Source organism: Ursus americanus, chromosome 8, assembly GCF_024610735.1.
Source record: "Ursus americanus isolate L20-20 chromosome 8, mUrsAme1.1.p, whole genome shotgun sequence".
Classification (NCBI taxonomy): Eukaryota; Metazoa; Chordata; class Mammalia; order Carnivora; family Ursidae; genus Ursus; species Ursus americanus.
Window position 1 is genome coordinate 30,728,677 of NC_142134.1, and position 15,432 is coordinate 30,744,108.

Below are 15,432 nucleotides of genomic sequence, written 5' to 3' on the forward strand. Positions count from 1 at the left end.
TTCTATAGTTCTAGCACATATCCCTAAGGTTTTTATTTTTATTTATTTTTATTTTTTTTATTATTTTTTTTTTTTTAAAGATTTTATTTATTTATTTGACAGAGAGAGACAGCCAGTGAGAGAGGGAACACAAGCAGGGGGAGTGGGAGAGGAAGAAGCAGGCTCATAGCGGAGGAGCCTGATGTGGGGCTCGATCCCAGAACTCCGGGATCACGCCCTGAGCCGAAGGCAAACGCTTAACCGCTGTGCCACCCAGGCGCCCCTCCCTAAGGTTTTTAAAAAGTCATAAAAGCCCTCTCATTTTCTGCATCTACATCTTTAGGTGTACGTAACCGTAAGTATACACAACCATAGGAGCATATAAAGAATTTATTTGAGTTTGGAATCTGGATTTTAGTAAAGAAAAAAGTTATGAGGGTCTGTTAAAATGAGTCTGGCCAGATTTTGACCCAAAGTTGCACTGAAGATCTGTTTTTCCTTGAAAGCAAGAGTATAATCAATATTTTCATCAAATATGAGATAAAATAGAATATAGCATTATTAAGCCAGTATTAACATTTTATTAGTGAGGCTTTCCCTTTTTTTTTCTTTTTTTTTTTTAAAGATTTTATTTATTTATTCGACAGAGATAGAGACAGCCAGCGAGACAGGGAACACAAGCAGGGAGAGTGGGAGAGGAAGAAGTAGGCTCATAGCAGAGGAGCCTGATGTGGGGCTCGATCCCAGAACGCCGGGATCACGCCCTGAGCCGAAGGCAGACGCTTAACCGCTGTGCCACCCAGGCGCCCCAAGGCTTTCCCTTTTTAAAGGCTGTATAATAGGAACAATTTAATCTCATAACCTGGAAGTTTTTACTTCACTATTGTTGCCTCTTTATTTTTGGCTAAATTGTACTTTCAAGTGAGTAGACAGAAACCTGATACTATATGTTTAATAACTTCAAGTAAATGTACATGCTATTTATTCTTCAGTGTTAAGTAATCTATTGGCCAGAACAAAAAGGGTACGTTTGATGCTCTCTCTACTCCCAAGAACAGTGTGTCCCAACATACAGGTTTCTTGGTTACTTCCAGAGTGTGATTCTAATTCTTAGTAGCCTAATCGCACACTCACCATGGATCCCAACTTCTGCATCTGTTTAGATGAGCCATTGGCTAAATGGATGTGTGGTAATATTCAACAGTGCCAAAAAATGAATGAATGAATGAGTGAATGAATGAATAGATAGTAGTACCAATCTGTCTTCTTTATGGTGGTTTTTAGAACTGGTCCCACATATCCTCGTCGTCTTTCCTTCTTGTTCTCTTTCCATGCATATTTTTGCAGTCCCATATGTACTAAGAATAGAGTTACTATCTGTTAAGAATTCAGTCTAGTAGAGTTAAGATACAAGGAAACAAAAAATTCTAGCTCAGTGCAGTAAGGGTTATGATACCATAAAAGCCCAGAGGAGAAATAACTAATATCATTTATGGGGATTAAGGATGGTGATTTGAGGATTATGCCTGACACAAATACACAGATATCTGCATATACATGTATGAACATACATTTTTTAAATACACTACTTACACTTCGGAAGTAAGACAGTAATGACTCAGTGTTGGCTGATGTGCTTGTCTCCAGTATAATGAAAGAAATATACTGCCTCAATTGGGGGTTAATATTTATAAACGACTTGACTTTTCTAGAAGAATTATGTCACAAAATTTTAAGATATTAATACGTTTCTTTTTTAAAATTTTTTAAATTATATTAATACTTTTCTAGTCTTTATTGTATTTTCAACTGCCGACTTATAGTCAATACCAAAGGAAAACTTTCATTATATGCAGGGTAGAGTAGAAAGCATGTTAGATAAATTTAAAAAAAAAATAGGTATTACTCCTGGTTTGGTGGGTCATAAACTATATGATTTTGACTGTCATTTAACATTTAACATGTTTCTTCACTGAAAACATGAGGAAGCTAAGTGATATGATTTTTAAAATTTCTTTCTAGATTTAACCATCTGACTTTATACAAATTCTGGTTTACATGAACACTTTTAAGCTAGTATAATCTTAAGGCAATAGCTTCTAAGTTCCCACTCCTAGAAAGTGTTTATAAATTATTTATGTTCTCCCACTCCGTATAAAATTTGACTTTGTCTTACTAGTCACACACACAGTTCCCACCACACTAGTCAAGACCTGTCAGACTGGTTCTATTTAGATCATTACTGACTTCTTTCCTCACCTTAATCCAGCCCATGACATTGCTGATATAGCCTGGATGCACACAGTTGACTGCAGACCTTGGTCTCCACAGGACTCTTCTCTGCTGGTCAGCAATGTATCGGTGAGTTCCTTTTTCTTTTGTCTTAAGTTTACTTGTAGTTTAAAATGGCATGAACCATACCAGGGAATGTGTAGATCTCTAATTTACTATTTGTTTAATATAGAAACATACTTTTGATATTTAACATGAAATTATGTTAAGAAATACATCTCTCTTTTTTCTATATTAGTGTTCCCTGTCATCTTTGGTTTTATCTTAAAATATTTTTCTATATACTTGCAGATGAGTTCAGCAAAAGATAAAAGCACATCAGTTTTGACAGCTGTCTTTTAGTTAGCAAGTTAATTAGTTTCAAGAATAGAACTTGTTTTTAGCTTGGGCTTTGTTTTATTGGGAAAATACTCTTATTTTCAGAGGTATACATGAGAAAAAAATTAATGTGAGGTCATGCAGATCAAAATTACATTCGTTTCTGTTTAAATAGTTAAATTATAAAAACCATAGATGTTTTGAAAGAGTAAGAAATTAAGAAGATAGTATGATTAAATTATTATAGTTGATTTAGAAATAAATCCAATGATGTGCCTGGCCACAATCACTTCTCTAACAGATAAGTCATAATTATTTTGAGGTTGTTTTCATTCAAAGTTAGAAACTAAACAGTAATAAGGTTTCCATGTACTAGTTTGGGCTCTGAAAAAGAATTTTGTCTTCACATTAAAATTCTATTTTCTCAAATTCATATTTTGGCATACATTTTTTAATAACTTCTGGTTTGAGAAGAGAACAGTTTGGAAAATGTAAAACTTCCAGGGTAATCTTAATAGGGAAAAACACTCAGGCTCTGTCACTGATAGAAAGTTCCATACTTGTTATGAAAAGTTTAATACTCTTCTGTACACGTTAATAAAGCAACTAAAAGCTACAGACATAACCAATTTAGTCAGACTTCTCAAGGCTCCCTGCCTTTTGTGAGTACTTCTCCATAATCCATGATGATTTTTCTGTCCTACTCTTTTTACTACATTATCTTTAAGAATAGTACTATAGGGAAAAGAGTGGTTTTATTTAAACATATAATCTCTATCAAACTCAAGATACTAAATGGATTTCAGGCTTTGTCTATGCTAGATATGAGTGAGTCTAGAATTTGTGTAGAGTAGTTATTATGTGGGAGTATTGGAATGCATTTTTCTGAGTGTACTCTCTAATTTGAAGCAAAAAATGTACCTATATTTTGGTCCTACTTCAGAGTAGAGGAAGATATCTCTCAAAGAAAAAAATAAACAAACAAAAAACTCCTTCCTGATCTAAAACTGTATAAAAAGTGGAGCATATCTATGTTTGTCAACCTAGGAGATATTAAGAGAATGGGCTAGACTGGAAAGGGATTAAATTTACTATGCACATTTACAGGACCAAGTGCACACAACCAGAATGCTTTGAAGAAAGAAGTGTCATTGAAATATGTAGACAATTTCTTTTTAAGGACATTGTTCATAACTGGGATGGCATATAAGAAACACGGAGGCGGGTTATCAAATGGTACACTCCTTCCTCTTTAGCCAAATTTCTAAGAGCCCTCTCCCTCGCTTCACTTGTTCTACATGAGAACCACCATTTTAGAATTTAAAGGTAAGAAGAAACTTGGACCAGGTAATTATTATTCTTCGTATGCTACCATTTTCCCCAAAGTCTTATTTTTTAGTCTTCTTTCAGCATGAAGAGAGTAACTCATGGGTTTTATAAAAATACAGAGAGCAGAAGGTTAAAGAAAACTATCAGGAATAAGTTTATAGGAAGACATTGGGAAGAGAATATATTTATTAAATAAATATTTATTGGTGATGGGTATATATGCTAACGGTAGTCACCAGCAACAACTGACAAGAATTAAGGATGAGCAGACTGAATTTATAGACAATATCTACACAAATTTAGATACACAAAGATGAAATGAGTAATATTCAAATAAAAAAGAAAGATGACTTTAATTTTTACTCAGTAGGGTCAGAGCTACATCTCAGTCTGTGTGTGGCCCTTGGACCCCCTCCATTAGATTCACTGGGTGCTTATTAAAAATAGAAAAATTTAGGGGCGCCTGGGTGGCATAGCGGTTAAGCGTCTGCCTTCGGCTCAGGGCGTGATCCCAGCGTTCTGGGATCGAGCCCCACATCAGGCTCCTCCGCTATGAGCCTGCTTCTTCCTCTCCCACTCCCCCTGCTTGTGCTCCCTCTCTCGCTGGCTGTCTCTATCTCTGTCGAATAAATAAATAAAATCTTTAAAAAAAAAAAAAAAAGAAAAGTTTAGTTCTCATCCCAGAAATTCTCATGAATCTCTGGGTGAGGCATGGGAATCATATTTTTAAAAGTTACACAGATAATTCTTAGTCGCACTAAAGGTCGAGAAGAACTGATAGCAGTGTGAAGCCATAAAAAAGAAAGGAATGTGTAAGACAGAAAGGAATTAAAGCAGAAATGAAATAGGTCAGCTTTTAAAAGAGGTTGCCCTTTGTTTTATTTAAATTGGTATAATTATATCTTCATCGGTGGTGATCTCTCCCTAGTCACCTTTCCCTCCAAGGGAGAAGAGCATTCATTTATGCAGTGTCGTGATGATTAAGGAAGAGAGGAGAATTTCAGGAGGTATGGGAAACTGAAGGGAGGCTAAAACGTGATTTGGGGAGTTGACGTCTAACAGGGAGAGACTTGATTTAGATTAAAAATCTGTTTAAGGGGAAACCTTAACATAAAACCAATCAAGCATATTCTCCCTCCCCACCCCCACTTGAAGTCAGTCAGTAGTGACACTGAAGGGTCACCATATTGAGGTTTAGGCCCAGAGCTGCTAGGGTATCCTGCTCCAAGTTTTGATAGGGCCTCACTTCTTCAGCTACGATCAGTCCTGGTCCATGTAACAACTTTTAGTGAGTTCTCATTGTATATTAAATTCTGTGTGGAAGAAAACTACCTGTTGAGAACCTTTTATGTACTGTACATTTTGTAAAATGCCATCTCATTTAATTTTTGAAATACCTTGCGAAACACTTATTGTGATCGCGCCTTTAAAAGATGAAATCAGTGCAGCTCAGGCTGTCCCTCGTCAGTAAGTGTTGGATCTAGAATCTGATCTTGGTCTTCCTGGCTCTTGCTACCAGAACACATTGTCTATCATGTGTGGGAAGCTAAAGGAAGAGTCTTTGGAAAGTTTGCATTCTGACCGAGAAAAGGAAAACACACACACACACACACACACACACACACACACACACACACCTGGAGAAAATGCGCATGTGTGTATAGGCATAGCTGACCCTACAGTGTTTAGGCAAAGAAACAGATCACATACAGATTGCTATGAAATAATGTACAAACACGCTGAAGGAGGAAGGGTGGTGGTATAATTTTACTTTCGTTGATAGGTTTTTAAAAATATTTTAAAGAAGGCATGGACTGCTCTTTTAAAATTTTCTTCCAACTGTCTTTGTATTTAAACAAGGTGAAAATGTGACCTAACTTCTCTACACTATCTCAAAGGTGATCAGTGACTGAGATTATAGCACCTCAATTGCATCATCACTGTTTTCTAAAAAGGATTACCACATTTGCTATTGCGTGAAAATCAAGTTCACTTAGCGCAGCTTCTCATGGAAGGAATTCATCAGTCTGTAGTAACTGTAACTGTCCCAGTGGACCTTATTGTTATTTTCTCATTGTTGTCTGCTTTCCTCCAAAAATATGTCCTTGCTTCGATACAAGGAAGGAATAAATAGAAACATTCAAGAAGAAAAGGCAACATCATGTGCTTCCGTATCAGCATTGAGATTCAGAGTATGCCTGGTGACTTTAGTGCTTGAGAATGAGGTGAGCTGGGCACCTGTGGAGCAGGTCTCTAAGACGGAAGGTGGTGAAATGGGTACTCTGGCTGCCTTTCACGGCTTGGTCAGAATTAGGTTTTAGAGAACCTGCACAAAGATCTTCTCAAAACACACTCCTTCAGACACATTTTCATCGAAGGTGGTGGGTGAGAATTAGGAAGAATGCTCTCACAGTTTCAAGCATAACTTAGTATGTTTGAATTGAGTGGATTAGAGAACAGGGAAGTTTTACGAGGTTGAGGGAAAAAAAATGGGCGTCGAGACACCAAGTCATGCCAAAATCTGCAAGCGAAAACTTCTCTCACTTATATACACGGTCTGCTTGGTTGGGCAATTCGTGAGATTTTTAGAATAGTAATTCTGAGATAATAGAACTAAGCTTAGGGGAATCCAAAGTACCATGTATTATGACTAAATTCTATCCTGCAATCTTTCTTCTGAAGATGTCAGATGGTATCTCTTTTTCAAAGCTGCACAAGCAGATACAGAAGAATTTAGCACTTTGTTTAAAGTCAAACTGTGAGTCAGTGCAGAACAAAATAATAATTGCCGTCATTTGTTTTGCCTGTTCTATGTGCCAACTACTGTTCTAAAACATCATGAGTGTTTAATCTTTAAAACAACCTAATGTTATATTATTATACCCATTTAATAGACGAGGAAATTGAGGTTCAGATGATAACATTATTTGCTCAGAGGTAATACATGGCAGAACTGGGAATTAATCTATGTCCATCTGGCTCGAAACCTATGTTCTTAACTAGGTGGTGTACCATCCTCATGTCTCCTGTATCCACTTTGGTGGTTCTACTGCTAGGATGACTTAACTGTCTCATTGTGTCAAAAGATATAAAAGTTATCTTTACAAGGAACAATGCTATTATTCAATGGATAGTCTTCACAGTAGACCTCCAAGGCTGGTAGACAGGAAGCATTGCTATCTGTGTTCTATAAAGTAGGGGATACAACCTTCAAAGATTAGGTAATTTGCATGTGGTTACAGGAATGGGTGAGTCAGTCAACACTGGAGATAGAATCTGTTCTTCCTGTTCACCTGTAAACCTTATCCAATACTGTCAAGAGAAGAATTAAATTAACACAGGTGTCTACGTGACTCAGGAGATACTATTGTTATTGTTACCACTGTTACATTTGAATATGTACAGAAATATATGGCCTTTTAAAAATTAGTTGTTCATTTTAAAAGCTGACATGTCAGGTTGCATTTAGCAAAATCCAGACAGGGTACATATAGTAGGAAAAAGCAAGTATATATTCTGTATAGATGATTCCATCACTTATTTTCTTATTTGGTATTTATCAACAAGACTATAATGTAGATAATTTTAATATTACCATGAATTTACAGGTAGGGAAACCAAAGATTAGGAAGACGGAGATTTCTAAATCTCTGAGTAAGTGATTGGTGGAGCTGGAGTTGGAACATACTATCTTTCTCAGTTGAATTCCATTTTACGCATAGGCCTAATGCAAACCCTTGACACATGGAGCAGAGTTGCTCTGGGTGAAGTGGCACTAAACTTGGGAGCCTCATTGCTCTATCTTCTTATCCCCTTAGGCACACAGGAAGCAGTTTGAGGGATTTTTCAACCCACTTTGAGAACAAATTAATTTCTCATTATGAAGGAGGAAATCGTGACAACAGGCAACATTTGCTGAGCATTGACTGCGTGCCTGGCCTGATGCCAATTGCTCTATGGGTGTTATTTCATTTAACCCTCAGAAGAACCCTATACTTAGGTGCTATCATTAGCCCCATTTATAGGTGGGGAAATGTAGAATCAGAGAGAGTGAGTAATTTCAGAGCCACCTAGTGAATGAGAGGCAGAGCCAGGACTAAATCCAAACTGTTTGATGCCAAAGCCCAGACCTTTATCCACTAAGTAAGAAATGGAAGTCATTTGCTTAAAGTCATAGAGTATAGTCAAGAGTATCTTAAAATCAGCTGCTAGAGAATATTAAGTAAAAATATTTTATCATCTTTCCCATATAAAGAAACTATAAAAAATTAGTTTCCCAAAGATAATTTTTCCCCAAAGATAATTACATAAAAGTGTCAATTTACCTTGATTGCAACTAATCTGTTTTGCATATTGTAATAGCATCAGATTTAGCTATATATGAGGGACAAGAAATTCAGGGTAACAGTGGCTTATAAAAAATGGAATTAGTGTAAACAAGTCCGGAGGCAGGCAGATAGGCCCGTAGGGAGACTCACAAAGTAATTCTAGGCTTCTACTATTGTGCTGTCCCACCAGCAATGAATATATGTCCTCCAAATCATGGTCCAAAATGATGGTCTGAACTCCAGCTACCACATATGCATTCTAGCTATGAAATGCCCATCAGGATTCTACCCCCCTGGAATAAAGACTACATCAGTCAGAACTTATTCACGTGGTGACTCCTATGTACAAGGGACACTATTTTATTTTCCAAGATGGCCTTGTGCTCAACCAAATATCAAAGATTATATTATTAAGAAAAAATATTTGGGGTAGGCACCTATAAGCATCTACCACAGACATGTTAAGTTTGAATGACGAGAGGTATATCCTATTGTGATGGACAGTAGGCAGTAGATATATGGGTCTGAAGATCAGCCAAATGAACTGAGCTGCAATTATGGATCTGGTAGCCATCAGCATGTAAATATGAATTAAGGCCACGGGCATTGGTAACTGAAAATATTTTATTCTTTTGGATAAAATAATACCTTATAATTTTATGGTATTAGTTTCATGTTCCATTCAAAAGTTAAGACTCAATACTTCCATATATTACAGGTCAGCCACTGGGGCAGGAAATTCATTAATCAAAAAATCTCACTTCTGGAAGAATAATTTAAACATTAACAGAACCCATGCATTTTCCAATTGCACTTCATTGATAAATTAATTCAGATAGCGTTTTGTTATAAAAAGGGATTTCTAGATTATTGGGGGGATTCTTTGTGTGTGGCTTATGGTGTTTGCCAGGAAAACAGCAATCTGGAGAACACCATAGAGTCTTAGTGTATCTTTCAACTGACACATTCCAATTTTAAGGGCCATCACTGTTTTACATAAAATGAAATTTCATGGATCTAGGGATTTTTAAAACTGGCTTAGGAGGTAAGTAATAAAGTTTATGACTTCCTCATATGAAACTTGGATTATTTAAAATCACTTGCAGTTCCTTACTTTGTTTCAGTTATCTGGCATGTGGCAACCAGAAAAATGGCGCATTGGAAAAATTATGTTAAAGCTAATTGTTTAGTAAATGCTGAATTTTAATGATAAAATATTAAGCATTTTTAAGTTATGTGAGGCATGGAACACTAACTTTGGTGGAAATTAAAGAGCGTCTAGATCAATTAAAGTCCTCATCGTTTTTTAACAGATGAAGAACATGAGAGCACACTCACCATCACACAAGTTGGGGGTTAAGGGATGCGGAACTTATGTCATGTGGAATATGCTTTCAGGTTTCTCATCTGAGAAACTTCAGACTTACATGAAAGGACTTAATCCTTAAGCAAAAACCTTTAGGGCTAAGATGCAGGTCGCTGGTCTTACAGTTCAGAGCTGTTTCTGCCCCATCATGCCAATTCTCGCAGGAGGCATCTAAACAAAGTCATGAGAGAGACGTGTTAGGAAGACATCTAACATTACAAAAAGTTTCTGAAAGTCTATGCTATATACTAGCAACTTCGAAAGTGTCTCTAAGCTTAGGTTTCTCAACTACTTTTCTTCTGATAGCACCTGCTGCCACCAACTTACACACTCCCTGTTCTTATTTTTCTTACACATTTTTAAGTGTGTAGAATTCCCTATGACGAACTGCAAAGGCATCCTTGTCAACATTTCCGTGGGAAACTGTTCCTTTTAAAGTTCCTTACTCAGATCGTGGCAATTTATTATCTTGAAGTAGAAAGAGTTTGAGGAAAAGAAAGCAAATACATTAGCAGAATTAAGGTTGAAAATAGCTCAGCTTGTAAGTCTATTAACTCATACCTAAATCCTTAATAGTATCTTTAAATTTTGTTGTACCGCATCTCTCTGTGCTTATACATTTCTAGAGGTCAGGCAAAGTGTCAACCTGAATCTCAGTTTGTAGTTTCCTGTTCTGCACCATATCTGGCTGAGAGCTTAATAAATACCTTGATCATCACACAGTGGAGATCAGAGACATTCCTTACTGTTGAGCTGCTACTAATACTTGCCAGTAATATAATACATGTATTTAACAAAGTCTGACGACCTCGTATGTGATCTTCACAACTTCCTTTTAAAGTAGGTGGGAGGAAAGATATTATCACTTGAGTGTTATGGTTGGTTAAATATAGGAATGGTTAAGCTACGGGTTTTGCTTAAGTTAACAGTAAACGAGTGGGGGGGTTTCTGTCACAATGCTTATTCACAATGTTTATTAAAAACTTACTACTGTATTAAGTACTGTACTTACTACTGTACTAAGTAATACTGTTTTTATGCCTACAATTTCAGTAATCTTTAGATACCTTATAATGTGAAAATCCCATTACAGAGCCATTTCAATAATAGTTAAGGAAGTGTTGTCAGATATTTTTAAAAATTATCATAGAGCTTGGTATGAATGATTCATACTGCTCCCCTCCCCCACACCATCAAACTGCTTTTACTAAATAGTAATTGATGCCATTTGCCAATATTGAAGGAAACACTAAGAGTATTATAAAACTAATTTTTGTTTCAATGCTAGGAATATTGTGGAGAATATAGTTCATTACATTACATAGTAATTTTTTATGAGGAAAAGTATTGTTACTGAATAATTGCTCGGTGTTTATCCTATGATTGTCATGAAAAAGGTAACTGAACAGGGTTTGCTTCTTTGCTTTGTTTTTTATTTTTGTTTTTGAGTTGGCTGCTAGAAAGCTACAGATTCTGTGGCCTGACTTAAGGAAATGTCTAGATGGGAATTAATGTAGTCCGAGTATTAATCATATATTCATAAGTATATTCCTCTCTATATCTATATTTATATCTCTCCTTATAAGTTACCTTAAGCTAATCTAGAACAAGGTGGAATATAAATTAAAACATTTATAGTAAAAACAATGAACTTCTCACTTTTTATCTTAGTGCTGTAAAGAGAAAATGGAAACGGTTTTCTGGTAATTAGACTCCCACCTTGCAATTGTAACGTCTCTATGAGAACTATTCATAGTTATCATACTTAAGAATGCACACATAATTCAGTCCAAGGACCTGGCGATGTTATTAGACACTTTATAGATATGTTTGTGTAACAGTTAACAGGACAGAAATATGTTCTTTGTAATTTTAGAAGGAGTAATTTGTATTTCTTTTTTTTAAAAAAAGCAATGAAAATATATGATCCATGCACACATATACAAATTTTAGTTCCATCCTGTGAATTTTTATAGTCTTATTCGACAAAGTATAAGAAAGATTAAAGATCTCTCCAATGCCTGCTGTTATGAGTCTTCCACAGAGAAGAAAGCACCTAAAGTATTTGTGTGGGTAGGACAAGCAGGCACAACTCAATAAGCTAAAGAAATAAGCTGGTGCCAAAAACATAATAAAAATTGAATAAATACTGGGGCGCCTGGGTGGCGCAGTCATTAGGCGGCTGCCTTCGGCTCAGGGCGTGATCCCGGCGTTCTGGGATCGAGTCCCACATCGGGCTCCTCCGCTGGGAGCCTGCTTCTTCCTCTCCCACTCCCCCTGCTTGTGTCCCCTTTCTCGCTGGCTGTCTTTCTGTCTGTCAAATAAATAAATAAAATCTTAAAAAAAAAAAATTGAATAAATACTTACTGATACTTGAAATCCCAAGCACTGTTTTAGGGGATTAGCAATGTCATAAGGTACTAGGTTGTTACTTCATCATGGTATCTTTCTTTATGCTTTTGTTTTAATATTGTAACATATAGACATGCAATAGCCCCAAATAATGTGTTTCTTGAAATTAATGTCCCCTCATTTTCATTTGTCACTTTCTGTACAATAATAACACTTTGCAGTGGATAGATCAAATCACAGTTGGAAAATCATGTGGTTTTTTTTCAAGATTTTATTTATTTGACAGAGAGACACAGCTGAGAGAGGGAACACGAGCAGGGGCAGTGGGAGAGGGAGAAGCAGGCTTCCCGCTGAGCAGGGAGCCTGATGCCGGGCTCGATCCCAGAACCCTGGGATCATGACCTGATACGAAGGCTGACGCTTAACGACTGAGCCACCGAGGCGCCCAGGAAAACCATGTATTTTAAATGCAGATGATATAGAAATACTAACCACAAAGCTTGGTCATTATTTAAGGTGTTTTATGGAAATTGGGTTTTGCTTAAATAGTAATTATTCCCCACAATGTCTGACCTGTCCTTCCTTGTGAGTCATATGCCAAGTTCTTTTCTAGGACTAAGGCAAACCAGAAGTGCTTGGGAGAGATGGAAACCCATATTGTGGTATTGACAAATGATCAGTTTAATCTGGTTTAGTCAACTTCAATCCAATCCCTTCATTGAACTCATCTTGAGCATGTGGTCGGAGAATATAGAGAAAAGTAAGGCTCAGTCCCTATCCTTAAGGAGCTCAAAATACGTACTTCAACATGATGCTCAGGGTAGACCTAACTGAAGTGGAGCAAATTTTTGAAGAGGCTCTTAAATACAGATAAGCTTTTAATATACAGGCAAAGCATAAACTCTGTTACTCCACATAGGAGGCAAGCAGAAGCAAAGGCAAAGCTCTTGAAAGTTCATGGGGAAAAGAGGAATGCCAGGCTAACTGAGGCCAACTTGGGTTTCTAGTAGTCTCAGCCATTGGCTACATCACTTCTAGAAAGATAACTTACTGGACTAGAAAGATAACTTACTGAATGATTCAGAGATTGGGAGGAAAGAAGGGAAATCTGTTATTAAGCCACAGGAGACATTTTAGTTAGAATTCCAGAGTAAAGTCAGTGGCAATGGAATTGGAGAAACACTACATTGAATTTGCCATGCAGATGAGAGTAGAAAGTGAAAAGATTATTATAGCTTCCCAACACAATTAGCATTGACTTGTAGGCTATTGCTTAAGTCAACCATCAGTAAACTGTGGCGCACCACCTGTTTTTGTACAGTGCTTGAGCTAAGAAGGATTCTTATACTTTTATGGTTGGAAACAAATCGAAAGAAGAAAACTATTCATGTGCAAATTATATGAAATTCAAATTTCAGTACACAGAAATAAAGTTTTATTGGAACACAGCTGTGCACCCTTGTGAATTGTCTACGGCTGCTTTATGGCTACAAGGGCATAGCTGAGTAGTTGAAACAGAGAATGTGTGATCCAGAAAGCCTAAAATATTTACGGTCTGCAACTTTACAGGAGAGTTTGCTGACCTCTGGTTTAAGTAGTTGATAATAATGCTTTGGAACCACCAGCTTTATAGATATTGTGCACATATTCATGTAAAACATCTCAGGTGGACGGGGCTGGTGAAACATGTGGGCTAGGAATACCATCACCGCTTACCGTTACAGACAACGAGCAAAGAGTTCGAGATCCACTGTTAATCAGTCTGCGGTGGTGGTGTCATGTGGGGGTTTGTTCTGATAAACTTTGCTTTGAAGCACTGTGAGCCCTGGCTTACTCTCCAGTGCTTGCCGTGAGGTTTATTTGTGTTAGTATCTTTTTCTTGCCCTTGCCTTTTTGTTGCTGTCGCTGCTTTTCCTTTTTAGTACTGTTCTTAAAATGACACATTAAGAAGTGATAATGATAATACAACTCTGGACATATTACTTGTCTTCTGGCAATTTTAGGCTTATAAATATGTACCCATATTTTATTTGCAATATTCACCTGCTATATTCATCATCTAATCATACATCTCCTCAAATTGAAAGGAAAACTCATAGAAAGAAAGAAACTTCACATCACTGAAACTATTAGAACTTGTCTGTCTGAAGGTGATTTTACATGAAAAGGTAATGACAAGGATTTATGTACAGGAGGGGTTAATTATGTAATTGTCTATTGATATGTAAAATGGACTCATTTCTCTGTTTTACCTATTTTTTGAGCACACTTCTACCACACATAATTTGGAGTAATTCACTATTTAATCTCTTGCTGAGAGAGCAACAAAAAAAGCAATTAAGAAGCAGGGTGAATCAGTTTGCAAAGCAATGCCATACAGACTGGGAAGGGAAAAGATAATGTTTCAAATGACAAACATCTCAGTAGCATTGCCATTACCATTATTATTAATAATTAAAATAATGATGATAATAACAATAATCCTTGCTGATGATTTTCTGCTTGTGAGCTCAAGCAACAACAACAAAAAAACTTTACTGTTTTTATCTCTACATAGTTCGTCATGTTAGGAGGTCTGAAATTATTTTCTCTGGTTTTGACATGGAGAAAATAAGAGAGAATTGAATCTACTGGTACAAGATTATACAATAAATAAGTTGGTGGCAGGACTCAGAATCAGACTCTCCTAATTGATTATTCAAAGTGTTTTTGTTGGGGGAGCCTGGGTGGCTCCGTCAGTTAAGCATCTGCCTTCAGATCAAGATCTCAGGGTCCCGGGATCAAGCCCTGTGTTGGGTTCCCTGCTCAGCGGAAAGTCTGTTTCTCCCTCTGCCCCCCCTCCCACTTGTGCTTGCTTGAGCTCTCTTGCTCTCAAATAAATAAATAAAATCTTTAAAAAAGTATTAATTAATTTCCTGGAGTGGAGTTTAGTATGCAAGCACTCAGGTTCTCTAGAAGGGAATTCTGGTTATCTCTTCTGTGTATCCTCAAAGTTTGTTTGGAAATAAATCAGAAAAATAAAGTAGAAATAGAAATTCTATCTGGAACACTACAGATCAAGCTGTAACATATTTCATAGGCCATTTAAGATTTTACAGTTGTAAAAACAGGCTTTGTACATTTTCATAGCTCTAATTGTGCCTAACTCAGTATTCTGGATGTAGCCAGCTTAGTAAATCATAGCTAACACTTACTAAGTATTTTCTACATGCCAGGCACTGTTGTAGGCACTTTATATATAGTAATTCCTTTAATACTTACAACAATCCTATGAGATAGGTGCTATCACTATCATCTTCACTTTATGGATGAGGAAACAGGCAGAGAGATGTCAAATGACTTGCGTAAGTTCAGGCGACCAGAGCCAGGATTGGCTTCAGCAGCCTGGGACCAGGCTGTGTTCTAAACCAAGAGAGTACTCTCCCACCTGAGGGTCCTGAAGTCCCCAGAAATATCTGCTTTACAAGG

General features: G+C 36.8%; 1 protein-coding gene across 1 annotated transcript in view; it reads left to right on the top strand.

Annotated features, from left to right (window-relative positions):
• The first annotated feature begins 6,017 nt into the window (after window positions 1–6,017).
• LOC123775902 (transmembrane protease serine 11E) overlaps window positions 6,018–15,432 on the top strand; it is a 34,609-nt gene continuing 25,194 nt past the window's right edge. Inside the window, exons 1-2 of the mRNA XM_045771504.1 lie at window positions 6,018–6,221; window positions 13,631–13,782. Of these exons, the coding sequence (XP_045627460.1) occupies window positions 6,018–6,221; window positions 13,631–13,782 (356 nt within the window). The remainder of the gene's footprint in view (window positions 6,222–13,630; window positions 13,783–15,432) is intronic.